This window comes from Pelodiscus sinensis, chromosome 19, assembly GCF_049634645.1.
Source record: "Pelodiscus sinensis isolate JC-2024 chromosome 19, ASM4963464v1, whole genome shotgun sequence".
Taxonomy (NCBI): Eukaryota; Metazoa; Chordata; order Testudines; family Trionychidae; genus Pelodiscus; species Pelodiscus sinensis.
The window spans coordinates 7,361,445-7,388,120 of record NC_134729.1 but is presented as its reverse complement, the minus strand read 5'-3'; the positions used below and the strand labels follow the sequence as shown (position 1 = coordinate 7,388,120).

General features: G+C 56.5%; 1 protein-coding gene across 2 annotated transcripts; it reads right to left on the bottom strand.

The window, feature by feature from the left end:
• Positions 1–25,033, bottom strand: TESPA1 (thymocyte expressed, positive selection associated 1). 2 transcript variants are annotated; one of them, XM_075902084.1, is made up of 11 exons: positions 24,881–25,033; positions 15,174–15,413; positions 14,485–14,527; positions 10,458–10,507; positions 10,088–10,141; positions 9,542–9,578; positions 9,061–9,162; positions 6,862–7,070; positions 4,013–5,235; positions 3,539–3,623; positions 1–1,542 (listed from the first exon to the last, which is right to left on the bottom strand). In XM_075902084.1, the coding sequence occupies exons 2-11, from the start codon at positions 15,370–15,372 to the stop codon at positions 1,292–1,294; spliced, it is 2,253 nt and encodes a 750-aa protein (XP_075758199.1). In that variant the 5' UTR covers positions 15,373–15,413; positions 24,881–25,033; the 3' UTR covers positions 1–1,291. The 2 variants fall into 2 exon arrangements, with proteins under 2 accessions (XP_075758199.1, XP_014430863.2); XM_014575377.3 differs by lacking the exons at positions 10,458–10,507; positions 24,881–25,033 and having other exon boundaries at positions 15,174–15,194.
• Between the last annotated feature and the right edge of the window lie 1,643 nt (positions 25,034–26,676).

The following is a 26,676-nucleotide window of genomic DNA, read 5'->3' as shown; positions in this document are numbered from 1 at the left end:
GTCACAGAACTACAGGGAGTGTCGGGGCAGGGCTCAGCCATGGGCAGCAGGGCAGGCATGGCCTGGTCTGGAAAAGGATCACAATGGTCACCCCCCACCAGTGCCTAGGAGTGCTGTGTGGGGGCAGCATGGAGCCCTACCCCTAGGGGGCACTGGCCATGCCTCAGGCAGTGCAGCTGAGTCACCATGGCAAGAAGTAAGCATACAGCCCAGGGAGGGAAGGTGCAGGCAGCAGCTTGTCCGGACATTGCAAAGCAACCTACAGGTACCACTCTCAGGAGCCTACAGCAGGCGGGGATCCAGACAGACCTAGCGCCAGGCTACAGGTGGGGAAACTGAGGTACAAAGAAGAGACTCACAGTCAACCAGCAAGGACTCCAAGCCCTGGCTGTAACTACCTGTATCCCAACCCCCTTGCCCAGTGACTGTGAGGGAGGGATGGAGGGAGGGGAACAGCGACTGAGGGAGAGCATGGGGGCTCAGGAGGTGTGCGTGTCAGGGCAGGGGACTGGGCATGGATGTTCGGTTTTGTGCAGTTAGACAGTCTAGTTGCTGGGATTGGTGAATTAACCCACAGAATCAATTCTGTCCCCCCACAGCCAGCCTCTGGGGTGCGGGGCACCCAAAGCTGGCGCCTTTGGGCCTGGAGGAAGGTACCTTAAACTTGTATCCAACATACAGCTCCACAAAAGTGCACAGCCATCTTCTCCCATGTGTTTATTTACAGTGTGCATGGACTGTTGCTGGGCACTATCCAGCTGTCCTAGTGTTGCAAGCGCTACAGCGTGAGTAACAAAACCAGTCCCAAAGTGCTAGTGAGGGTGTGAGCGGTGAGCCCTAGACCCCATGGATCCGTGGAGCAATTTGTGCCAGCAGGGGGCACACAACAAAGACAAGTGAAACCCCATAACTCCCTCTGACTGTTACTCTGGCAAATCATGGCGGTGCCCAAGTGTTGCTGATGGTGCCGGTGAACCAGGAGCTGGGGGAGGAAGGACAATTTGCTGCTTTTGGCAGAAGTTCTGAGTCCACTTTTCTTTTTTAAACCCCAGAGCTGTCCCCACAAGCCCACCACACCCTGCCCCTCTGGGTCACCATGGCTGCCTGGCAGGTGGCTATCCCCTGCCAAGCTTGCTCTGGGGAGCAGTGCCCCTCCTCCCACTCTGCACGCCTGGGCTCTTCCCAGGCCAGGCACTGTTCCATGCCCCATGACACAGAGTGCGGGGGATCTAGCTCCCCCTGACCCAGGAAGCCATCATCCTGCTGCCCTAAGGGACATGTCCAGACCCTGTCATAGCTCCAGAAGGGGCTTGGGATGGGCTGCGAAGCCGTGTGTGACCTGGAGACAGCTGGTGTCTCCTTGCTGCTCAGATGAATTCTCAGCCAGGGAGACCTGCCCTGTGTCACATGGACCCTCCATTGGCCTGCAGAGCGGGGAGCCGGCCGTGCCAGGAAGCTGGGTGCTGGGCGTCAAGTCGGGCACTGGCTCCTCCACGAAACCGCTGCTGTCAGACTGTGCACTGTGGGCATGGAGCATGAAACCTAAAGCCAAGAGAAATACAGGCTGGGACCAGGCCAGGCACGGCACCTCTCTTCATCAGTACAGTGCACCACCCCTCTGTACACGCTACAACTGCGCAGGGAGGCTGTGGGCAGGGCTGTGCTGGACGCAGGTTTGGGGACAGGGCACGGCAGGGTAGGGCAGGGCTGTGTGAGGGGCTGTGGGCAAGGCAGTGCAGGACTCAGGGATAGGGGTTGGAGGCAGGGCTGTGTGAGGGGCTGGGCTGTGTGAGGGGCTGTGTGCAGCAGGGCAAGACTGTGTGAGGGGTGAGGGGCAGGGCCACGGCAGGGCAGGACTGTGTGAGGGGCTGGGGGCAGCAGGGCAGGGCTGTATGAGGGCTGGGGGGCAGGGCTGTGTGAGGGGCTGGGCTGTGTGAGGGGCTGGGGGCAGGGCTGTGTGAGGGGCTGGGCTGTGTGAGGGGCTGGGGGCAGGGCTGTGTGAGGGGCTGGGGGCAGGGCTGTGTGAGGGGCTGGGCTGTGTGAGGGGCTGGGGGCAGGGCGGCAGCAGGGCAGGACTGTGTGAGGGGCTGGGCTGTGTGAGGGGCTGTGTGCAGCAGGGCAGGACTGTGTGAGGGGCTGGGGGCAGGGCCACGGCAGGGCAGGACTGTGTGAGGGGCTGGGGGCAGGGAGGCAGCAGGGCAGGACTGTGTGAGGGGCTGGGGGCAGGGAGGCAGCAGGGCAGGACTGTGTGAGGGGCTGGGGGCAGGGCGGCAGCAGGGCTGGACTGTGTGAGGGGCTGGGGGCCACATGCAGAGCTGGGGGCTGGGTGAGGAGCTGAAGATCGTCTGCAGGGGCTGGGTAGGGGACCGAGGGGACAAGTGCAGGACTGGGGGCTCAGCGCAGGGCTGCAAGTGAGGCAGACTCTGCTCTCCCCACACCCAGCCTACCAAGACAGGATCTCCAGGCTCAGTTGGGCCCTTTGAGATCCCAAGCCCAGAAGGGCCCACTATGATCATCTAGCAGCCTGACCTCCGCTGTCACTCTGATGAGAGACCTGCCCCCAAAACCATTCCTAGGGCAGAGCTGGGAGAAAACCATCCAGGCTGGATTTTAAAATTGTCGGTGCCAGAAAATACGGTTGCCAGGTGTCCGGTATTCACCCGGACAGTCCGGTATTTTTGGCTCCTGTCCAGTAAAAAAAATTCAGAGTGTGCCGGACACCTGAAATGTTGGGTATTCTCTGAAATTTTACTCGGCCAGGAGGCGAAAATGCCGGGCACCTGGCAATCCTACAAACACTCAGCGCCCGGTCTCCCCTGAGCCCTCCCCTGGCTCCCAACACCCCCAGTCCCAGCCCCTATGCTTACCTGGTTCCCCAAGGCTGCCGGTCAAAAGACCTAGGAGAAGCAATGCTCAACCACTCCCCTGTTCCTATCCCTGCGCTCACTCTTAAAGGGGACAAGCTTTTAGTGCTGTTTTATTTTAATTTGGGGGGGGGGGGGGCTTACTTGGAGTCTTTTTTTTTTTTTTTTTTTGCTCAACAACTTTGGTCTCCTCCCCCCCTTTTTTTTCCCCCCCTTCAACAGAATTTTTTCCCTTTTTTGGGGGGAGGGAGTTTGGTATTTTTGTTTCAACCATCTGGCAACCCTAGCCAAGGGTGAGTTCTCCTCGCTGTCAAATATGTACACTCTGGATTTGTCTGGCTTCAACTTCTAGCCCCTGGGAGGCGTGGGACCTGTCCCAGCATTCCCCTTCTGGTGTGGCTGACACCCCGGCTCCCAGACTGCCTGGCTCTGTTGGGCGTAAGGGCCTCCCACTCAGCTGTGCATCAGGGCGAGATTCTGAGCACCCATCGGCTCCAAACAGGGCAATGCCCAGAGCCATGCCTGGCCCAGCTCCTCTGCTACCTGCAGCCCCCAGACATTGCTGCTGCCCCCTCCCTTCTGGTCCCAAGACTCTGACCCAGCCCCCTCCAGAGAGCACTGGCAGCTGGAGCACGGCCATTCCCTGCACATGGCCCCAGCCAGAGCCTACTTACTTCTCCGGTGTCTTGGCAAGGCTGGTGCAGGCAACCAGGCGTCTGCCTCGGGGGCACCATCCTCATCCTCACTGGCGCTTTGCACCTGAAATCAAGAACTGGTTGAGTGCAGGTCTTGCACTGAGGCCAAGGGGGGCTGGGGCTAGCAGCTCGGAGTGACCGGGGCACCCGCACATGGCCCACAGCTGTCTTTCAGTGCATCTGTGCCAGGCAGCTGGTGCATCCTGTGCTCTGTGACCAGGCGAGGGCATGACCAGTGTCCCAGGGGAGTGCTATACGCCCTGCTGTGGGACCTGCGTGCTGCGCTCTGGGAGGTGGGGAGGTCCAGGCATACCAGGCCAGGGGGAGGGTTGCTGAGGCATGCAAGCAGTATCTGCGGCTGTCTATGGGGCACTCCTTGCTGGTGGGGAGAAGGTCTTGGCCCCCCGAGGGGCTCAGTGATTAGGCTCAGGGCATCCACATGGCAACACCCACCTCTTCCATTTCAAAGGAGTCATCCTCCTGGAGGGGCAGCGTCAGTGTCCGGCGGGGCCCGTGGAGCATGGAGCCCCCACCTGCTGCCCACGAAGCAGGAACCTCCCCACTGGAGAGCAAGGCTGGCCCTGAGTCTTTGCTGTCCCACACTTGGGGACATACAGCGTCCTGAGAGCCACACGTGCGGGAGCTCCCTGTGGGCGGGGCGTGTGGTTTGCCGTCAGTCCTTGGCTCCTCTTCCCTGCGATCCTCTCGTCCATCCTTCTCAGGGGCTCCCCTTGGGTCGGCCAGACAGGCTACACAGGGTCTGGCATTATCCCAGCTCAGGGTCCTTGACAAGTCTAAGGCAAACCCAGCCTCACTTCTGAGCCCCTCTCTGGGCTCCAGGTGCAACCACATTGTCCCAAGAGTGCCCCTGGCGTTGCCGGCCTCGCAGTGTGTCCCAGGAGATGGGATGAGATAAGACCATGGTGCAACAGTGTCTCCAACCTGGGAACCCTGCTCATCAGACCCTGCTCCCCGTGAGGGGCAGGACACGTCCAAGGGCACCTCCCATTTGGAAGGAGCTACCTCCAAAGGGGCTTCTCCAGGGCCTTTCTTCTCCTTCTGGCCTGGATTACTTAGCCCCTCTGCACAAGCCCTGCCTCTTCCATCAGGTAGCCCCTGTGGGGCCCATTGCAGCCTGCGCAGGGCTGGCACTGTGTGGCGCTCTCCTTGCCCTCCTGGGGGCGTGGGGACTGTCTCACCTCCATGGCAGACATGCTCTGGACTGTTGTTCTCTGGCTCTGATAGCTCTTGGGAGGAGCTCTGCTCTCTGTACCAGCACTGCACTGTCCCTGTGGGCATCTCCCAGTCTGCCCCTTCCATGCCCTCTATGTCTGTTTGGGCAAATTGGAACCGCTCTTCCCTTGCCCTCTCCAGCACCTCCTGCACTACCCTGCCCAAGCTGCTCCTCTGGCAGCTGGGTGCCTTGCTGGCTCTGTGTGGGGACTCAGATTTGGGTGAGGTGTACAGGCACATCTTGGAAATGGCTTTCTTCAGCCGGTCCACAGGAGATGTAGCCTCAACCTTTGTGGGCACAACCCAGGTGCTGGGGATTTCTGGGCAGCTCCAGAAAACCTGGGCTGGCGAGATCTTCTGCAGGGGTGTCTTGGAGACGTAGGAATAGAGGCAGAAGAAGGCATCTGCCGTTGCAGCCAGCGCCTCCACCTGCTGGAACCGACCTGGCAGCATGGAGAGGAGAGAGAACGTCAGAGCAAAGATCGGGGATGCTCAGGTGTCAAGAAGAACATAAGGACATAAGAATGATCAAATTGGGTCAGGCCAAAGATCCATCCAGCCCAGTGTCCTGTCTGCTGACAGTGGCCAATGCCAACACCCCAGAGGGAGTAATCAGAACAGGGAATCATCATGTGATCCCTCTCTTCTCATTCATTTCCAGCCTCTGACAGAGGCTAAGGACACCATTTCTACCCATCCTGGCTAATAAGTATTGATGGACCTAACCTCCATGAATTTATCTAGTTCTTTTTTTAATCCTGTTAAAGACCTGGTCTTCGCAACATCCTCTGGCAAGAAGTTCCACAGGTTGACTCTGCACTGCATAAAGAAAAACTTCCTTCTGTTTGTTTTAAACCTGATACCTATCAATTTCATTTGGTGACCTCTAGCTGTTATATTATAGGAACAAGTAAATAACTTTTCCTTATTCACTTTTTCCACACCAGTCATGATTTTATAGACCTCTGCCATATCCCCACTTAGTCTCCTGTTTTCTAAGCTAAAAAGGCACAGTCTTTTTAATCTCTCTTGATATGACACCCATGCCAACCCCTAATAATTTTTGTTGCCCTTTTCTAAACTTTTTCCAATGCCAATATATCTTTTTTGAGATGAGGCAACCACACCTGAACACAGTATTCAAAATGTGGGCGTACCATGGATTTTTATAGAGGCAGTAAGATATTCTCTGTCTTATTTTCTATCCCTTTTCAAATGATTTCTAACATTCTGTTTGCTTTTTCGACTGCTGTTGCCCATTGAGTGGATGTTTCTGTGAACTATCCACAATGACTCCAAGATCTCTCTCTTGAGTGATTGCAGCTAAATTATTCCCCATCATTTTGTATGTGTAGAATTTACTTGGCCAGAGGTAAGAGTCCCTGGGCCACGCCCCAGGCCACACTAGATGGTCAGAACAGTCCCTGCTGGCCTTGACTCGTGTGGATCTTTTAGCAGGGTTGCTGTGAGGGGCTTCAGTATCCAGACCGTTCTGATGGCCTGTTCAGTATTGGTTGACGGGGGGCAGTGAGAACAGGAGCAAACCTCCCCAAGGATTAGAGAGGCTCCATGCACTTTCCTGTAGCAGATCTCATTCTGCCCAGCTCACAGGTGAGGAAACTGCAGCCCCAGAGAGGAAGCACCTTGCCCAAGGCTGCAATGTGATGAGGTGGGAATAGAACCCAGGAGTCTTGGCATCTAATCACCTTCTCTTACCACTATAGCCCACTCCCCATCCTCCACTGCCACAACCCTTTCCACCACATCATTCCCCCACGGGCATGCCGCACCCCCACCAGCTCAGGCCAATCCCTGCTCCAAGCACCCACCTGAAATGGGAACCTGCCTTAGGGGGGTTGAATCCCCGGAGCGCAGTGACAGGAAAATAAGCGGGGCTGGGGCTGGGGCTGGGGCTGGGCTGGGCTCACAGTCTGCCCCAGCTTTGGATACAGCTCATGGCCCCTTGCCCATGACTGCAGGTGTCTCAGCCTGGCTGTTTTAACCCCCTCTCCCTTCCAGGCTCCTCTGGAACACCCAGATATCCCCACGGTAACCCCGGCAACACCTACTGGCCAGGGTCAGGCAGGGGTCCTCCATCTCCAGGCGCTGCACCTGGGCCTTCAGGAAGAGCTGGAAATTGATGCCTTTGGCTTGGGAAGGAGCCGAGAAGAAGCGAGATGGGATCCGAGCTGCGGCCTGAGGTTCATCCTGCACAAAGCCCAAGTTGAAGAGAATCTCCTCAGCATCCTCCTGGCACCACTCCAGGATCTCGGAGAGGCTGCAGAGGGAACAGCAGGATTTACACCCCATCCCCACATGTTGTCCCCACTGCCACACCCCTTGCCTACACACCAGCCACGGCCCTTCCTTCTGTCCCTGTGAATACAGGCTACCCCCTCCATACACCATCCCTCCACCACGCCCATCTCCACATGCCATCCCCCTGCTACATCCCCATGGATACAAACTACCCCCACCACACTCCATCCCTCCACCATGCCCATCTCCACATGCCATCCCCCTGCTACATCCCCATGGATACAAACTACCCCCACCACACTCCATCCCTCCACCACGCCCATCTCCACATGCCATCAGTGCCGACTTATCCATTAGGCACAGTAGGCACAGTGCCTGGGGCCCACGATACTTTTAGGGGCCCACGAAAATGTTTTAATTTCTTTTAAAATCAGAAGAAAAAAAATGAACTTTTAAGGTCAAAGAAAACGTTTTAATTTTTTTCTCACATCAGAAAAAAATGAAACTTTTAGGGCCCACGAAAATCTATTTCAAAGAAGGGCCACTAGGATGATCCGAGGAATGGAAAACCTGTCTTATGAAAAGAGACTTAAGGAGCTTGTCTTGTTTACCTTAACCAAAAGAAGGCTGAGGGGGGACATGATTGCACTCTTTAAATATATTAGAGGGATAAATACCAGGGAGGGAGAGGAATTATTTAAGCTTAATACCAATGTGGACACAAGAACAAATGGATATAAGCTGGCTAGTAGGAAGTTTAGACTTGAGATTAGACGAAGGTTTCTAACCATTAGAGGAGTGAAGTTCTGGAACGGCCTTCCAAGGGAAGTAGTGGGGGCAAAAGATCTATCTGGTTTCAAGATTAAACTAGATGGGTTTATGAAGGGGATGGTTTGATGAGATAACATGATCTTGGTAACTAATTGACCATTCATTATCAGTGGGAAATAGATCAATGGAGGGATGATAGGAGTTACTATAGAGAACTTTCTGGGTGTCTGGCTGGTGAGTCTTGCCCACATGCTTAGGGTTCAGCTGATCGCCATATTTGGGGTCGGGAAGGAATTTTCCTCCGGGGTAGATTGGCAGAGGCCCTGGAGGTTTTTCGCCTTCCTCTGTAGCATGGGGTACAGATCACAGCTAGAGGATTATCTGCATCTTGGGGTCTTCAAACTATTTGAAGGCTTCAATATCTGAGACATAGGTAAGAGGATTATTCTAAGAGGGGTGGGTGAGATTCTGTGGCCTGCACTGTGCAGGGAGTCAGACTAGATGATCATAATGGTCCCTTCTGACCTTAAAGTCTATGAGTCTATGAGTCTATTACATTTTTCCTAAAACAGAAAAAAAATAAAATGTTGAAGTATTTAAAGTTATATCAAAAATAATTTTTAATATTTTGCCACGAAGGCAAAAGTGCCTAGGGCCCACAAAAGTCATAATGCGGCCCTGAATGCCATCCCCCTGTTACATCCTATCCCCATACTCTGTCCCCATGGATACAAGCTACCCCCACCACACACCATCCCTCCACAAGGCCCATTTCCACACACCATCCCCCCACATCCCCATGGATACAAACTACCCCCACCACACGCTGTCCCCACCACCACACCCTCTTTCCATATCCCCACCTCACACACCACCTCATTTCCACATCATCTCATCACACAGCATCTCCATGTGCTGCCCCCCACCACACAGCTCGTCCCCACCCCTCCATCCCCACCCATTGCCTCTCCAAGTGCCCTAGCTGAGGCCGGTGTGTGTCAGGTTGGAGGATATTCTGAGGAATTTGTTGCTTGCTGCTCTATAGATACCAAAGGCGAATGCTTGGCTGTATCTGAGAGACCCCCAAGCAACCTGGCTTGGCTGCAATGGAGAGACCTCCACAGGGCCAGGACTGACTGCAGTTGCCTCACCAGAGTTCAAGGGCCAGATGGACTTGCTGCCCCTGGGAAATACCAGCCAGTTCCCAGGACCCTGTCCTGAGGCCCTCAGGGTCCTACCTGGAGGCGGTCTTGTTGGTGCCGCTAGAGAGGGCACTGGATGCCATGCTGTTCCCGAGGTGAAGGTTCTGGCCTGGCCAGGGCTTCGCCAGCAGGGTCTTTCTGTGGCACAGAAGGCAGAGGAGGTCACAAACAGGGGTAGTGTGGCCTGGCCAGAGTCATCCGCGGCCAGAGCCCCGGTCACCATTTCCTGAGCAGTAATGTCCCTGCTCCAGATTGTGTCCTACATCCCGCCAGGGCTCAGGCCCAGCGAATGGCACGCACAGCAGGGTGCAGGGCCTAATGGGAGCAAGGCCTGCAGATGGGAGGCAGGCCATGCAGAGGGCTTGTTGGGCGGGTGAGTGAAGATGGGGCCTGAGGGGGTGGGCAGTCTGGGTGCAGGGCATGTTGGGGCACAAGAGCCAGTGCTCAGGGCTGGAAGTGGGAAGAAGAGGCGGAGTCAGAGCTTAGAGACCTCTGTGGTGGTATTAAATACTCTCACCTGTTAGCGGCTTTGTCATTGCCAGGTAACAACAGAGCTGGAAGAACAAGGCAAAGAAACAGGTGAGTAACACAAGGTGTCTCCAAATCCCAGCTTGACACTCTCAGCACATACACACACAGCCAGGGCTCCCCCGATTTGGGCACCAAGAGGCAGGCCTCATGGGGGGCAAACAGATAGCACTGGGGAGGCCTCTACCAGATACTCTATCAGTGCCTGCCCTATAGGGTGGCTGGGTCAGATGTGCTGGACCAGGGGGATGGGCCATCACACCGCTGAGGGAGGGACAGGGATCTGAGGATACCCAGCCCCCTCCATTCTCCCCCAGCAAGCACCCTCCCGCCTCCAAGTCGGGGGATCTGGCCGTGGCTCATTCTTAGTGCCTGGTCTCCTCCCCCTGGAGGTGGCAGGGCTGTGCTGCCCTAAGGCAGCTGAGACTGGTGAGAGCTGATGTGTATGGCACTGCACTGCACCAGGAGTGACTCTGCCCCCGCTCTCTGCTGTTGGGGGAACTGGCTGGGAGCTGGCATCCCTCACGGCTGGTACCTTCTGCTCCAAGCGTCAAATCATCCTCAAAGCTGGTCCCGTTACTACTGCATCCTGCAAGAGAGCAATGGCTGAGTAGTACCCTGGAAGTTGGGCTAGCAGGCTCTGGGCTGGGCAGGGCGCTCACCCTGTAGGCTCTGGGCTGGTCACTGGGAGCAAAGGGGGTTGTGCTTCTGGGAGTGCTCAGACTTTCCCCAGGTCCTTGGTACACATGGGACACCCCAAGCATAGACTGCTCCCTATGCAGTGACCTGTCCCTGGGATCTGCGGTTCCCGCCACCAGCACCATTCCCCTCTGAGCTCCACAGCTCCAACCAGCTCCCAGTTCCTCATGTCTGGAAGGGGTCAAGCACAGGGGACAGCAACCTACCAAAGGGGGCAAGCAGGCCAGGCTCCTCAGGCGGGACCTCCATGGACACCCTGAGCCAGAGAGAACAGCCCATTAGTGTGACATTCTATACCTTGGGGAGTGTCCTGTCACCAGCATATCCCTCAATTGTACGTAACGGTGAGCTCGCATCTAAAGCAGGCCATGTGCGGTAGCAGGGAAAGGGTCTGAGGCTCTACCTGAACATGTCTCTCAGTGCATATGAAGCTATGCGATTGTGTTGTGTGGTTGTCACTAAAACATGCTGTAAGTTGGAGAATCAGCCCCAATATTAGCTCCTCAGAGAGTAAGAAAGTAACCTGCACTCAGGCGGGTGACAAACATTGATGACCATTGTCCAGCCAGGGAGCTACAATTCGATGACTCACCTGCATAATGCCACTGCAGGAGAACTGCTCAGCCTTCCTGGTGACTCAGCAATGCCCCTGGATGTGCCTGGGCTTCTGTTCTCAAGGTACATGGACTAAACCAAATCAAAACACAAGAGCCCATGTGCTGCCTTTCAACTGCCCTCACCTATGCTGCAAGCAACAGGGACACTGAACAGGAAAGTGTGCAGACTCCAACAGAGGATACTTGCCCAGGATTCAAGGGTAAAATATCCACTGGAGTGTGAAAAACTGATTCATCTAGTGGTTGCCCAAACTAATAGGGTTGAGAGTTTAGACTGCGTGCTGAAATTGTATTTTCTTTTATTATTTTTCTTTTCATTTTCAGATTAATTAACTCTGACTTTTTGTCTATCACTTAAAATCACTTAAAGTCTATCTTTTGTTGTCAATAAACTTGCTTTGCCAGTGAGTTTGCCTTAAGCACCTGGAAAATCTGCTCAAATTATACAAACGGGTGTATTGAGGAACAAATTAATAAAATCTAAGCAGTGAAAGATGATATATTCCTGAGGTACAAGGGGATGCCTTTCTCTGAGTAATTCATGAGCCGCTTTGGGCACAGTCATGAAATCTAGCTGGGCGTGGGGGGCCACATGTTGTTATGATAAGTGAAACAGCACCTGGAGGGGTTTCCAGCTTGTCACTAGCAAAGCATTGTGAGAAACAGCCCAGGATGGCAAGCTGGGAGAGCGGTAGCTCAGTGGTTTGAGCATTGCTATGGGCTTATGAGCTCAATCCTTGAGGGGGCCACTTGGGGATCTGGGGCAAATCTGCCAGGGATGGTACTTGGTCCTGCTGTAAGGGCAGGGGACTGGACTCAATGACCTCTCAAGGTCCCTCCCACTTCTATGAGATAGGTATATCTCCATATATTATAGTGGTCCCACAGTCCCGGGCTGCAGCCTGGGGGTCCTGTCCTAGCTATCAGCTGTTGTTGTTATTTCAATGGCAGGATCTCCCAGTGCCCCTTGCATACTGAGGGGGGTCTCTTCCTACTGCCTCTCAATGCAACTTCTTGACACTAATCCACTTTGCCCCCAGAGAGAGTACAAAGCATTCAGCCCCATGGAAGAAGGGAGTGAAGTACAATGAGTAAGGGGGAGGGCCAGAATGGGGGTTGGGAAGGGCATAAGAGGGGCAGCGATGATGGGAGGGAAGCATGCAGGGGGAGGGCCGGAACGGATGTGGGGAAGGGAACAGAATATGTGCGAGGGAAGGGGCTGGGATGGTGATGGGTGTAAGGGGAGGGCTGTGATGGGAGCAGGGATGAGGGATATGTAAGGGGATGTGTGTGGGAGAGGGATGAGATGGGGACAGATATGGTAGATAAGTAAGGGGATGGTGTGAGTAAGGGGATGGGCTGGAATGGGGGCAGGATTGGGGGAGGTGTAAGGGGATCGGTGTGGGGGGAGAGCTGGAATTGGGGTAAGCAAGGGGGAAATGGGTGTGAGGGGTGCCCCTTGGGCTCCCCAAATGGAGAGCATTGAAGGGTTCCAGGAGAACAGCTCTGTCTGTGCTTGGGGGGCCCTGGAGAGACTCCGTCCATCCGTGTGCCCGCACCCCCGGGCCTGGAGCCTCTGCCCTGCACCAGGGAAGTGCCTGCAATAAACTAGTGTGTTCTGCCCTTGGAGCTGGCGTGTTGTGGCATCATCATGTGGGAGCGGAGCCAGCTGCACATCCTGTTCAGGGAGCGGGCAGGGGGTGATCCAGGGGCAGCATCTCTCTCTCTCTCTCTCTGACACACACACAGAGCGTGGGCAGCAGAGACATATGCACACAGTAGTCTCTCCACAGGAGGTGGGGAGGAATGGACCTGCAGGATGAAGGGATTAATCACTAGCAGCCGGTATGGATTTACCAAGAACAAATCCAGGTCCATACGTGGTGGGAGGTTGCGCCCCCCCCCCCTCCTTGGTCGCCCAAGTAAACACGCTCCAGCTGGCCTGGGGAAGGCAGGAGCAGTGCGCCACCTAAATCTCCCTCCCCCGTGCTCTGACCAACCAGCGGAAGGCTGGGGCTGATTTCTCTGCTTACTTGGGGGAGCATGGGGGGGGGGGGGGGTGCATTCACACCCTTGCAGTCCACATTTACAAAAAAAGCACACAACCCCACCACAAAAATTCCTGCATACAGGCCTGAAATCCTGGCTCCGTGGTGTGTACATACATTGGTTAAACAACTACAAACGAAGCCTGGCATGGGGCAACTAGCTGCAGGTAGGAGAGGCCTTGGGGCAGGACATAGGTGGAGCTGTGCAGGGCTGTTTGGAGGGGCACAGCCGTCATGCTGTGCACTGCTCATGACTTGGATGTTGGGGTAGAGTGTGCTGATCAAATGTACAGATGACACACAGCAGCCAGGAAGGGGAGGGGCTGCCAACACTTTGCAGAATAGTGCGAAAATTCAGAAGGATCTTTATAAACTGAAGAACTGGGCTCCAGACAACAAACTGAAATGCCACAAAGACACATCAGGGGTACACTTAGGGAAGCAAAACCAAATGCACAAATCCAGACAGGGGCTAACTGGCCAGACAGCAGCACAGCTGAGCAGGGTCTGGGAGTTGTGGGTGGACCCAAACTCAACACGAGTCAGCAATGCACTGCAGTTTCAAAAAAAATGCAACTTTAGAATGCCACTCTATTCAGCATTGGCTAGGCCTCCTGGGGAGTACTGAGTCCAATCTGGGTCACCGTTGTATAGAAAAGATGGAGAGAAACTAGTAAAAATCTAAAAGGGAGCAATATAGACGAGCAAAGAGGAGGGAAGCAAAGGCTGAAGGAATTGGGTCTGCTTCACTGGAGAAGAGGCAATGGAGCAGGGACATGAGAGTGACCTTCAGATACTTGAAAGGCTGCCATGAAAAAGATGGAGAAAAGTTGTTCTCTCTTGCCACAGGGGCCAGGACAAGAGTTAACGGGCGTCGCTGTAGATTGAATCTCAGGAAAACCTTCCCAAGGCTATGTCTAAACTGCAAGTTAATTTCGGAAGAAGCTTTTCCAGGCGAGATCTTCCGAAAAAACTTCTTCCGAAAGAGAGCGTCCACGCAGCAAAAGCGCATTGAAAAAGCGATCTGCTTTTTCGAAAGATAGCATCCACATTTAAGGGATGCTATCTTGCATTTTAACTGTGATTACTGTGGACGGAGTGGCCACCAGGGCACCTGTGCTTTTTCCTCTCTCCTCTTCTTTTGAGAGAACTCCCTCTTCCCTGTCCACACACGCCTTTTTCCGAAAGAGCTCCTTCCTCGCAGAAAGAGGTTTACCAATGTTGGAAAAACCCCTCTGTTCTTTTCGATTTTTTTTCGAAAGAACGTGATTGCAGTGTGGATGTAAGTGACGTTTTTTCAGAAAAACAGTTGTTTTTCTGAAAAAACTCTACAGTGTAGACATACCCCAACTGTAAGAGCAACAGGACCGCGGAACAGAGGCCTTGGAGGTTGTGGAAGCCAAAAGGAGGCTGGAGCCATTTGCCTTGGATGGTTCAGACACAACAAATCCTGTATCATGGCAGGACTTAGACTAGATGTCCCTCGTGGTTCTGTGGTTCTATGATTCTGTCACATGCGCCAACACACACACACACACAACACACATACACAGGGCAGCTGGACTCACCCACAATCCTGCAGCCAGGTCTCGATCTTGCTGGAGGAGCTTCCTGTTGGAAATACAAAAGTCCGTCAGATAAACCAGGGAGAACCCTTCCCTCCCCCACCCCCAACCAGTACCAGCTGCCCCATGACTTCTCCAGGGCCAACCCCAGAACAGCAGCTCATTGGCATGAGCAAGGTGGGTGCACCAGCCTGGGGCTCCCAGCATGTCCCCCTGGGCAGTGGGCCCTGCTAAGGCTGGGAGCCCCACCTCCTGGGCTGAGCACTGAGCCGCGTCCTCCTGTGGAGAGAGGATGCAAGGCCAAGAGAGAAGGGCCAGTCCTGGCCGCTCCACAAAGAGAGGTCTCGGCCCAGGAGCAGGGACAGGGGGTTGGCACTGGGGGCTGTGGCATCAAGAAAGAGCAGGTGGGGTCAGGGATGCAGCCACAGGCCTCGGCACAAGATGCAAGAGTTTGAAATGGGATCATCAGGGACAGGAACAGGGGCATTTGATGGGCATTTTTTCCAGTGACTGAAACTTTCCCAGGGGTGTTTTTGCAGGCCCCAAAAAACCTGAGGGGGAGGGGTGGGGGTGTTCAGACCAATCCTGGGGCAAGTGCAGTACCAGTCCCACTATGCATGCTGGGCACAGGAGTTAAAGAAAGATCCCGGCACCCCCCAACACATACAGCCAGTCACACACGCTCCACCCACCTCTGTCCACTTCCCCGCCTGGTCTTCCACCATCGAGGAAGACATCATCTAGGTGCGGTGGCTGTAGCTCAGGCACATCCTGCAGGACCACTGCTGCCTCCTCCTCCAGGAGCACGGTGGTGCGCCAGCACCGGCTCTGCCGGACCCATGCTCTGCGTTTCTCCCAGGAGGAGGGGCTCAGTGCTGATGCCCCCTCCATGGCTGGTGGGGCCGCAGGATGTTCTGGGAAGAGCCAAGAACCTGAGAGAAACCAACATTCAGTCAGTGCATCCAGGTCTCAGCTGAGCCACCTCCTCTGCCACAGCATAGACGGGGCTCCGCTTCTGCAGCTCGCCAGCTGAGCCATGCCTCCCAGCACCCGGAACTGCTCCTGGACCCCAGCGCCTGGAACCCCTCCCATTCCCCAGCATCTGGAACCCCTCCCATTCCCCAGCGCCTGGAACCCCTCCCATTCCCCAGCATCTGGAACCCCTCCCATTCCCCAGCGCCTGGAACCCCTCCCATTCCCCAGCATCTGGAACCCCTCCCATTCCCCAGCACCCAGAACTGCTTCCCTTCCCCAGCACCTGGAATCACTCCCATTCCCCAGTGCCTGGAACTGTTCCCATTCCTCAGCACCCAGAACTGCTTCCCTTCCCCAGCATCTGGAATCACTCCCATTCCCCGGAGCTTGGAACCCCTCCCATTCCCCAGGGCCCGGAACTGCTCACATTCCCCAGTGCCTGGAACCCCACACATTCCCCAGCACCTGGAACCACTCCTGTTCCCAGCACATAGAGCAGGAGCATGGAACCTGTGGTCCCCAGCTTGCATGGATCCAACACCCAAGGCTCAGTCTCCCCCCCAGCATTGGGGAGCCTGTGCTGGCACTCCACGCACCCCCCACCCCCTGCTATCCCACTTGCTTGGGGGTCAGTAGCCCCTGACCCAGAAAAGGTTCCCCACCCTAATCTACAACCTTTATTTTTCCCTAGTGTCCAGGACCTCTTCTGTTCCCAGCACTGAAAGCTCTCCCATTCCTAGAACCTGGAATTTCTCCCATTCTCAGCACCCAGATCCCCATTGCCCAGAATCTCTCCTGGAACTGCTCCCATTCCCTGTGCATGGAACCACTCCCATTCCCAGGAACTGGAACCAATCCCATTCCCTTTGCCTGGAACCACTGCCATTCCCGTGCCCAGAGCTGAGAAGTTTCTGAGTGTTTTCATCACAGTCTGTAAATACCTAGAAGGGGAACAAATATTTCTGAACAGGCTCTTTGTGGTCTAACATGATCCAGTGGCGGAAAGGTGAAGCTAGACAAACTCAGAGTGGGGAAAAGGGTAATTAAGTAGTGGAACAGTTTACCAGGCCCCTGGTGGATTCTCCCTCACTAGCAATTTTAGACTGGATTGATTTCACGCTCTGGTTCAATGGGGAACTATTTAGGGCAGCTCTCTGGCCTGTGTCACACAAAAGTCACACTTGATGTTCTCATCTGGCTTTGGAACCGATGTATGAATTGCTGCCCATCCCAGATCTCAGAAGGATTCCCGAGCTGAGCGGAGCAGGCTGGGAGAAGGCAAGGGGGTAGGGTAGAATAGAGCACATTGCCAGGTCACTCCAGCTCCTGCCACCCTGGGGAGAGCAGGGGGCCGAACCCCTGCCTCGGCCCCATGCCAGGCTCCCCTGGAACCTGTCCATAGGATGGCTGAGGTGGGCAATAGGAGAGTGCAAAGCATGGGGCCTGGGTCTGTGAGTGATGCCCCCCAGGCATCTGTAGTAGTACCAGTGCTGATCAACATATTCATAAATGGTCTGGGAAGAGGGTGAAGTGGCAACATTTGCAGATGATATAAAATTACTCAAGATACAAAGTCCAAAGCTGACTATGAAGAGCTACAAAAGGATCTCACCAAACAGGGAGACCGGGCAGCAAGCTAGTAAATCAGATGCAATGTAGGGACTGTCCCTAAAAGAATCAATGGACACAAATCTGATATTAGGAATGGCAACATAGAAAAACCTGTAGGGGAACACTTCAATCTTCCTGGACACACAATTGCAGATCTAAAAGTAGCCATCCTGCAGCAAAAAAAATTCAGGACCAGACTTCAAAGAGAAACTGCTGAGCTACAGTTCATCTTTAAGTTTGACACAATCAACTCTGGATTAAACAAAGACTGTGAATGGCTTGCTAACTACAAAAGCAGCTTCTGTTCTCTTGGAATTCACACCTCCAGATCAGCTGCTAGAAGTGGGCCTCATCCTCCTTGATTGGATCCACCTGGTCATCTCCAGCCTGATCCTGGCCTGCATATTTATTCCTGCCTCTGGAAATTTCCACTACATGCATCTGACGAAGTGGGTCTTTGCCCACGAAAGCTTATGCTCCTACACTTCAGTTAGTCTATAAGGTGCCACAGGACTCCTCGTCGCTTTTGCAGAAATGATGAGGGGGATGAAACAGTGTGTACCTGACGAGAAAGTAAAAAGACTGGGACTGTTAACTGAGAAAGGAGGCAAGCGACCAGGGGATGATAGAGGACTTTCAGGTGGCATGGAGAACATTGAATAAGGAAGAGTCATTTACCCTTTCACATACCATGAGACCAGGGGTCACTCAATGAAATAGGCAACCGATTTTAAACAAACACACACTGCAGAGCCAACCTGTGGGACTCATTGCCAGGGGATGTTGTGAAGGCCAAAAGCTTAAGTGGTTTCAATGAAGGAGGCCAGTTCATGGAGGATCGGTCCACCTATGGCTGTTAGCCAAGAATCCCAGGGATCTCCTACTCAGGGTATTCTTGAACGTCTGAGATAATTGCCCTGTTCTGTTCATTCCTTCTGAAGCATCTGGCATAAGCCACTCTCAGAAAACAGGACTAGAAGGGCCATTGGTCTGAGCCAGTATGGCCATTCTCTATGTTCTTATCACTGTGGGGTGTATATCACATGGCCTCCCCTCCCCACACAAATACCCAAGAGCAGGTGAGGAGAGGCATGGCCTGTGATAACCCCACCCAATCACTGAGTGGAAAATTGCGCCCCACTCTTGTAGATGGAAACTCCTGCAGCATGACGGCTGCGCAGGCACCAGGTGTCCAGGCAAGGGAAGCGAGCGACTCCCCCAGCGTCAATGTAGTTCGCGGATTCCTTCACCAGCTGCCGCTATGGAAACTACCGCCCACCCCCTGCGGCCACGCAGATATCAGAGACGCTGCTTTGCTACATCGCATGCGTTCCAAAGAAGATGGAGAGAGGCTGTTCTCAGGGGTGAAGGATGGCAGAACAAGGAGCAATGGTCTCAAGTTATAGTTGGGGAGGTCTACGAGGAGTTCCACGAGGAGTAACTGTAGTTCGGAATAGGAAGCCTAATCCGACTACCTAGTTCGTGCCGCATGTAGCACTAGCGGACATTTAAAAATGGCGGCGCACGGAAAAATGCAAATGAAGCCTGGGAAATTCAAATCCCGGGCTTCATTTGCAACTCCGGTTGCCTACATTACCACCCTAGTTCGAACTAGGGTGGTAGTGTAGACATACCCTTAGTTCAGATTAACTTCTGACTGCCGCGTGTAGTCACTGGCAGTCAGTTCGAACAAAGGGGATTTAAAAATGGCGCCCGTCCAGGAACATGCAAATGAAGCCCGAGATATTTAAATCCCGAACTTCATTTGCAAGTTCAAATGCCTACATTAGCCACCCTAGTTCGAACTAGGGGGCTAGTGTAGACATCCCCCTCCCGCCTGAGTTTTGTGAGGTTCCTTTGTAACTCTTTACTGTTCTTCTGGCACTTAACTCTCCTGAGGAATTTTGTATCATCTGCAAACTTTGCCACCTCACTCTTTGCCCCTCTTCTTAGGAACACAGGGTACGTCTAGACTACAGGGTTTTGTCGACAGAAGTTTTGTCGACAGATACTGTTGACAAAGCTTCTGTCGACAAAGAGTGTCTAGACTACATTCAGTTCTGTCAACAAAGCAAGCTGCTTTGTCAACATAACAGTGTGGACGCTAAGGACAGTTTAGATGCAATAGTGCCTTCTATTGACAGAACTCTGTGGACAAAAGGCGTTATTCCTCGTAAAATGAGGTTTACCAGCGTCGACAAAACTGCTGAGTTCTGTTGACGTTATGTCAACAGAACTCAGCAGTAGTGTAGACGCAGGTTTAGTTTTGTCGACAAAAGTGGACTTTTGTCGACAAAATCCTGTAGTCTAGACACACCCGTGAACAGCACTCATCCCAGACCTCTTTACTTCTCTCCATTCAGAGAATGGACCGTCTATTCCTACTCTGTAGATGCTGTCATGAAGGTACCATGAGCTCGGAAGTGGGCTGTGCCACTCAAAAGCTCATGATACCTTCTACATTTTTTGTTACTCTATAAAGTGCTACCAGACCATTTGTTGTTTTCTCAGTGTATCCTGCAGAGACTAACTCAGCTACCCCCAAAGCTTCTATTCCTCCACTGTCATTCCTTATCTTGTAACTGCATTCCGGGAGCATCATCCAACCTCCCTAATTTAATGTAATTTAATGAGAAGACTTTTGTTCTCTTGATCATCCTGCCTCCGTTATAAACAGACTCCTGGGGGGGGGGTGCTGTTAGCAGCACGGACTCATCATATTCCAGCCACACTCACTCCTCTGACTCCTGGGTTCTGCTGGGCCCTTGCCCCTGTGGTGACCCTGGGAGCCCCCCATGTGTCTCCCGGGTTGGGAGGGTCTCAGCCCCATTCTAAATTGCCTTCTCTGCCAGGAATGAGGTACCCAGCCAGTGTAGAAGGAAGAGCTCTCTGCCCCACTCCCTGCGGAGGGGGAAGCTGCTCTGGCCCTGCCGCCGCCAGACACTCACGGAGAGCAACCCCCAGACACCTGTCTCCCACCTGGGAGAACTGCCATGGCCAGTCGGGCAGAGAGACAGCTCTGTGCCCCACCTCCACCCCACTGGATGTGTGGTCATGCCCCATGGCTTGCAACATGCCCCCTGCTCCACCTCCAGAGCCAGGAGCTGGGCTGGCTCTCCTAGCTCCTGCCACAGTAAGGTCTGGTTGTGACCCGTGCTCTCCAGGGGGTCCTGAGGGACAAGCAGGACACTCATATTTGGGGAGCCCTCCCCCCATGACTCAGGGGATGCCAACGAGCTAGAGTAACCGCAGGCTCCCTCCAGCTGTGTCTGATTTCTTCTGGCCGACCCCGGGGGTCTCCCTGTCATTGCTCTTCCTCTGGCTCCTCCCCAGCCACTCTGGTGCTCACGGAGGGGCACAAACCCGCATGGGTTCTCCCAGCATCCATGCAAGTGGGATGGTGTCTGCGCACACAGCAGCAGCCCAGGAAGTGCTGTGAGTCCTCCTGCACTCCCTGAGGGCGGGGCTGCAGTTCCGGCCTGGCCACTTTGTAGAGCAGCCCCGTCACGGGCCAGTCGCACAGCTCAGCCAGAGCATCGTGAACAGCCCACGCTCAGAGCAGCACCCCGGCATCCCCAGGAGCCACGGGGAAGTTATTCACAGATCCACATTAGACCCTCTAGTCTGAGTCCTCTTAGCGCAGGGCAAGGGATGCCACCCACTGCGCTGTGCTGAGCCCGCTGCCGGGGGTTTGCCTAACGCCTCTTCCAGAGAAAGGCCTCCAGTCTGCATTGGCGAGACCCAGAGACGGAGCCTGCAGCCCTTCCCGTGGGCTCCTGGTGCTGTTCAGGAAGGGGAAGTGCTCGGAAGGACTGGCCACGCTGTCGCCACCTTCCCTCGAAGGCTGCAGCCCTCGGCGCTCAGAGCCTCAGGGGGCGGTGGGACTCCACTGTGTAAAGCTGCTTTTCCCCTCCCGCTTGCTGGGAAACTCTGCCCCTCCTCTCTGGCTCTAGCCACAGGGATCAGGCCCGTCATCAGCCGCACGCACTGGCTCTGAGGCGGAGGGAGGTGCAGGCCGGGCAGTGTGAGCAGGGAGCCCATGGTTCCTTGGTTCAGCCCTGTCCACCTGGACATTTGACCAACCGACTGACCCTCCGTGGGGAGAGCAAATGGAACCAGTTCCCAGTTTTGCCCCCAAAGGGGGGTGAGCTCTTTCAGAGCACAAAGGAACTTTTGGGGGGAAGGCAGCAACGCCAGTCCTGCCTGGGAGGGAGGGCTCAGGAGAGGAGAGTGGCTCCTCAGGCCGGGCTGGTCCCACAGAAGCAGGCAGCAAGGGGCTGGGGAATTGACTCCTTGCTGCCCCCAAACCCAGACACTGCCCCCCTCTGTTCCCAGAGCACTGAGCCCCTCCTGCTCCCCACACTGCCCCCCTCCGTTCCCAGAGCACTGAGCCCCTCCTCCTCCCCACACTGCCCCCTCCGTTCCCAGAGCACTGAGCCCCTCCTCCTCCCCACACTGCCCCCCTCTGTTCCCAGAGCACTGAGCCCCTCCTCCTCCCCACACTGCCCCCTCCGTTCCCAGAGCACTGAGCTCCTCCTCCTCCCCACACTGCCCCCTTCGTTCCCAGAGCACTGAGCCCCTCCTCCTCCCCACACTGCCCCCCTCCGTTCCCAGAGCACTGAACCCCTCCTCCTACCCACACTGCCCCCCTCTGTTCCCAGGGCACTGAGCCCCTCCTCCTCCCCACACTGCCCCCCTCCGTTCCCAGAGCATGGAGCCCCTCCTCCTCCCCACTCTGCCCCCCTCCGTTCCCAGAGCACTGAGCCCCTCCTCCTCCCCACACTGCCCCCCTCTGTTCCCAGAGCACTGAGCCCCTCCTCCTCCCCACACTGCCCCCCTCCGTTCCCAGAGCACTGAGCCCCTCCTCCTACCCACACTGCCCCCCTCCGTTCCCAGAGCACTGAGCCCCTCCTCCTCCCCACACTGCCCCCTCCGTTCCCAGAGCACTGAGCCCCTCCTCCTCCCCACACTGCCCCCCTCCGTTCCCAGAGCACTGAGCTCCTCCTCCTCCCCACACTGCCCCCTCCATTCCCAGAGCACTGAGCCCCTCCTCCTCCCCACACTGCCCCCCTCTGTTCCCAGAGCACTGAGCCCCTCCTCCTCCCCACACTGCCCCCCTCCGTTCCCAGAGCACTGAGCCCCTCCTCCTCCCCACACTGCCCCCTCCATTCCCAGAGCACTGAGCCCCTCCTCCTCCCCACACTGCCCCCCTCTGTTCCCAGAGCACTGAACCCCTCCTCCTCCCCACACTGCCCCCCTCTGTTCCCAGAGCACTGAGCCCCTCCTGCTCCCCACACTGCCCCCTCCGTTCCCAGAGCATGGAGCCCCTCCTCCTCCCCACACTGCCCCCCTCCGTTCCCAGAGCACTGAACCCCTCCTCCTCCCCACACTGCCCCCCTCTGTTCCCAGAGCACTGAGCCCCTCCTTCTCCCCACACTGCCCCCTCCGTTCCCAGAGCATGGAGCCCCTCCTCCTCCCCACACTGCCCCCCTCTGTTCCCAGAGCACTGAGCCCCTCCTCCTCCCCACACTGCCCCCCTCCGTTCCCAGAGCACTGAGCCCCTCCTCTTCCCCACACTGCCCCCTCCATTCCCAGAGCACTGAGCCCCTCCTCCTCCCCACACTGCCCCCCTCCGTTCCCAGAGCACTGAGCCCCTCCTCTTCCCCACACTGCCCCCTCCATTCCCAGAGCACTGAGCCCCTCCTCCTCCCCACACTGCCCCCCTCCGTTCCCAGAGCACTGAGCCCCTCCTCCTCCCCACACTGCCCCCCTCCATTCCCAGAGCACTGAGCCCCTCCTCCTCCCCACACTGCCCCCTCCATTCCCAGAGCACTGAGCCCCTCCTCCTCCCCACACTGCCCCCCTCCATTCCCAGAGCACTGAGCCCCTCCTCCTCCCCACACTGCCCCCCTCCGTTCCCAGAGCACTGAGCCCCTCCTTCTCCCCACACTGCCCCCCTCCGTTCCCAGAGCACTGAACCCCTCCTCCTCCCCACACTGCCCCCCTCTGTTCCCAGAGCACTGAGTCCCTCCTTCTCCCCACACTGCCCCCTCCGTTCCCAGAGCATGGAGCCCCTCCTCCTCCCCACACTGCCCCCCTCTGTTCCCAGAGCACTGAGCCCCTCCTCCTCCCCACACTGCCCCCCTCCATTCCCAGAGCACTGAGCCCCTCCTCCTCCCCACACTGCCCCCTCCATTCCCAGAGCACTGAGCCCCTCCTCTTCCCCACACTGCCCCCTCCATTCCCAGAGCACTGAGCCCCTCCTCCTCCCCACACTGCCCCCCTCCGTTCCCAGAGCACTGAACCCCTCCTCCTCCCCACACTGCCCCCCTCTGTTCCCAGAGCACTGAGCCCCTCCTTCTCCCCACACTGCCCCCTCCGTTCCCAGAGCATGGAGCCCCTCCTCCTCCCCACACTGCCCCCCTCCGTTCCCAGAGCACTGAACCCCTCCTCCTCCCCACACTGCCCCCCTCTGTTCCCAGAGCACTGAGCCCCTCCTCCTCCCCACACTGCCCCCCTCCATTCCCAGAGCACTGAGCCCCTCCTCCTCCCCACACTGCCCCCCTCCGTTCCCAGAGCACTGAGCCCCTCCTCCTTCCCACACTGCCCCCCTCCATTCCCAGAGCACTGAGCCCCTCCTCCTCCCCACACTGCCCCCCTTGTCTCCTAAACCCAGACATTGACCCCCCTTCAGTCCTGCCACTGCCGGAAGTGGAGCCCTCCCTTGACTCAGAGTCAAACTTCTGGCTGCTGCAGGCAGAGGCTCCATCCCTCCCTGCAGTCGCGTGGCTCCCGCCAGGCTGGGCATCCCTGGAGTCGTGGCTTTGCTCTGTCGCGTGGGGCATTGCACTGGGGTGGGCATCTCCTGGAGCACAGGGCTCCCAGGGCACCGTACCAAAGCCACAGAGAGCCAGGGCCGTGCCCCGTCCCCCAGGCACTGCCAACCCCCGCGCTGCCACACGCTGCAGAGCCCATGGGACGAGGTCACTGGGACCCAGCCCTGGCTCTTGGGCAACTAATGCTGCAAGGCCCTGCCCTTCCCACCATGCTCTGATCTCCTGCCCTCCCCCCCTGCCCTCCCCCGCTCCCAACTCTGCCCTCACCCCCTGCCCTCCCCCACTCCCAACTCTGCCCTCACCCCCTGCCCTCCCCCGCTCCCAACCCTGTCCCCCATCCTGCCCTCACTCCCTGCTCTGACTCCCACCTTGTGACCTTCCCTGCTCCATCCCTGCCCCTCCCTTCCTGCTTGCCCCTTCCCTCCCTGCCCTGCCCTCAGTCCCTGCCCTGCACCCCCTATCCTCCCCCGCTCTGAACCCTGCCCCCTACCCTGCCCCTCCTGCCTGCTCCACCCCTCTCCCCCCGCCCTCACCCCCTGCTCTCCCCACACTGCCCTTCCCACATTCCACCCTGCCCTCACCTTGCCTCTACTGCCTGCCCCTGCCCTCACCACCCTGCTCCCACCCTTGTCCTGACGCCCACCTCCTGCCCTTCCTCCTGACCCTGGCACCACTGCCTGCCCTGCCGGACCCCGCCTTCCTCACTCTGCCCCATCCCCTCCCAATCCCAGCCCCCCACTCCCAACAAAACCGCCCTTATGGGTAATTTCCCATTGCTTTGGGTGCACTGTGCTGCCCACTCACTGCACAGCTGCTCCTCCATCCCCCCTCCCCATTCCCACCTCCCACCCCGCAACCTCCCTCTTCCTCCCCCGCCACGGCCCCCTCTTGCCAGCCGACCCTTGCCCAGCATGAGGTTCTCAGAACAGGTGCCCAGAGCAGGTGGTCTGGGCCTCCCAGCAGGGCCCGTCACTCACCGGGGCTGGGGGGCGCCAGTGTGACCCTGGACACTGGCTGACCAGTGCAATGCTGTCTAGCTCCAGAGACGCGCCATCCGGCGTGGCGTCCCGTCACAGCACTGAGGCGCGACGGCCCACGCAGGCATCTGTCGTCAGCCGGGAGGGAGGAAGCTGATCTGTTTTGAAGAGGAAACTTAAAAAAATCAACAACGAAACCTCAAACGTTGACCCACATCCGCTGCCTAGACGGGAAAACTTGATGATCCGCCAACGCAGGAGGGGGCGGCTAATAATAGCACACAGCCCAGATATAGCCCTTTGTCTTCGCTCCACCCAGAGGGGAAATTGAGGCACAGGGCGGGGAAAGGAAGTGCCACAGCGGGCGCTAGAACCCAATGTCTTGCTTGGGGGCTATAATATCCATCGCTCCACAAGATTCAACCAACATTGTTCCTTTGCCTACTCGCATGCGGTGCGGCGCTGACCGCTGAGGGACTCTCGGCACACTGGCCAAAGACTCCTTTATCCCTGACTCCAGCCAGGTAGACGGCAGGAGGAGCAGCTGGTGGCAGGGCTGACAGTCAAACCCAGCTCTCCAAACTCTTAGTTCCATGTTCTCATGGTGATCTGGCCAGGCGGGGGATAAGAGAGAGCAGTGAGTTTGTCCTGATGTTCTGCACCTGTGATGGAGATGGGACATGGCAGCTGAAACACTTTCCCCAGTTCAAAGCCCCTGTAAATTGGCCTGGATCTTCTATAAAGCATCAGGCCAAGCCCTGATCCTTCTTCCAGCCTGGCACCTCTCCTGGAGAGACCCTGATGTGAGCAGCACCCAGGTGCCAGAGAGACCCTGCCACAGAAATTGGGGAGCTCCAGTGTCAGGGTGTTTGCCAGCAGTGTCAGCCTCTTGCCTCTCACACTAACTCCTGCCATGGGATGGGAGTGCTCGGGGGACACCCTGGACCTGGGCTCAGGCTGCAGGATTGGGACAGAACCATGACCTTCCCCATTGACGAGCCAGGGACTCCCACTGAGGAAAGACCCGGCCTGCATGACAGGGGACGTGGCAGCATCGTCCACACGTTAGGCCTTGTCTACAAAGGAAGTTTGCACCAATGGGTTTAACTTAAACTGGTTTCGCTAACCTGGTGCAGACCCCATGTGGACGCTCTGATTTGTGTTTAATTGCAATTTAGTTTAAACTGGTTCCAATTTGGCTTTGTGTGGAAAGTGACTGAGCTGGCTAGGCCGACCGGAGCCAGGCTCACGCGGGTACGTCAGTCCATGCACTCGTGGGTGTCAATGAGTGTGTACACGTTCCTGAGAGCGCCGTCCCCTGGAAGAGCCACCCGGGCACTGGGAGAGCACAAGGGCCTGGCACCGAGCCTGTGCACACAGGGGACCAGGGCACCCATGCTTATTCTCACACCATTCCACACCCCAGAGTTTCACACTTCACAGGGGGTTTGGCAGGAGGGCCCCAAACAGTCGGACCTGGGCAGTGACTCTGGGCGCCCAGCTCGTCTCTGACACTGTTGTGTGTCACTCAGGGGAGGTGGCTAGGCCGCCTCGCACTATCCAGCAGGAAACGGAGCGACGTGGCTGGCACAGCAGAGTGAGCTGGGGCCAACTGGATCTACTTCCCTCCCCCGCCAACCGCTGGTGCTGCCTGCCAGCAGGCTGTGTCGTCTAGGGCAGGGGCCTTGCGGGGAGAATGGGGCAGAGCAGGGTGGGGAGGAGGCAGAGGGGGATTGCCCTGCCCTTTCCCAGGCTAGAGGTGGAACAGGGAGGTGTCATGTGGGTCCTGCCATGAG

Bases quoted from the DNA above. Each gene is read 5' to 3' on its own strand.
- TESPA1 (XM_075902084.1), bottom strand. From the start codon at position 15,372: ATGGAGGGGGCATCAGCACTGAGCCCCTCCTCCTGGGAGAAACGCAGA. The intron at 10,142-10,457 runs GTAGGTTGCTGT...GCTCTCTTGCAG, and splicing joins TGGCCTGCTTGCCCCCTTTG to GATGCAGTAGTAACGGGACC. The intron at 7,071-9,060 runs GTAGGACCCTGA...TTCCCTCTGCAG, and splicing joins ACCAACAAGACCGCCTCCAG to CCTCTCCGAGATCCTGGAGT.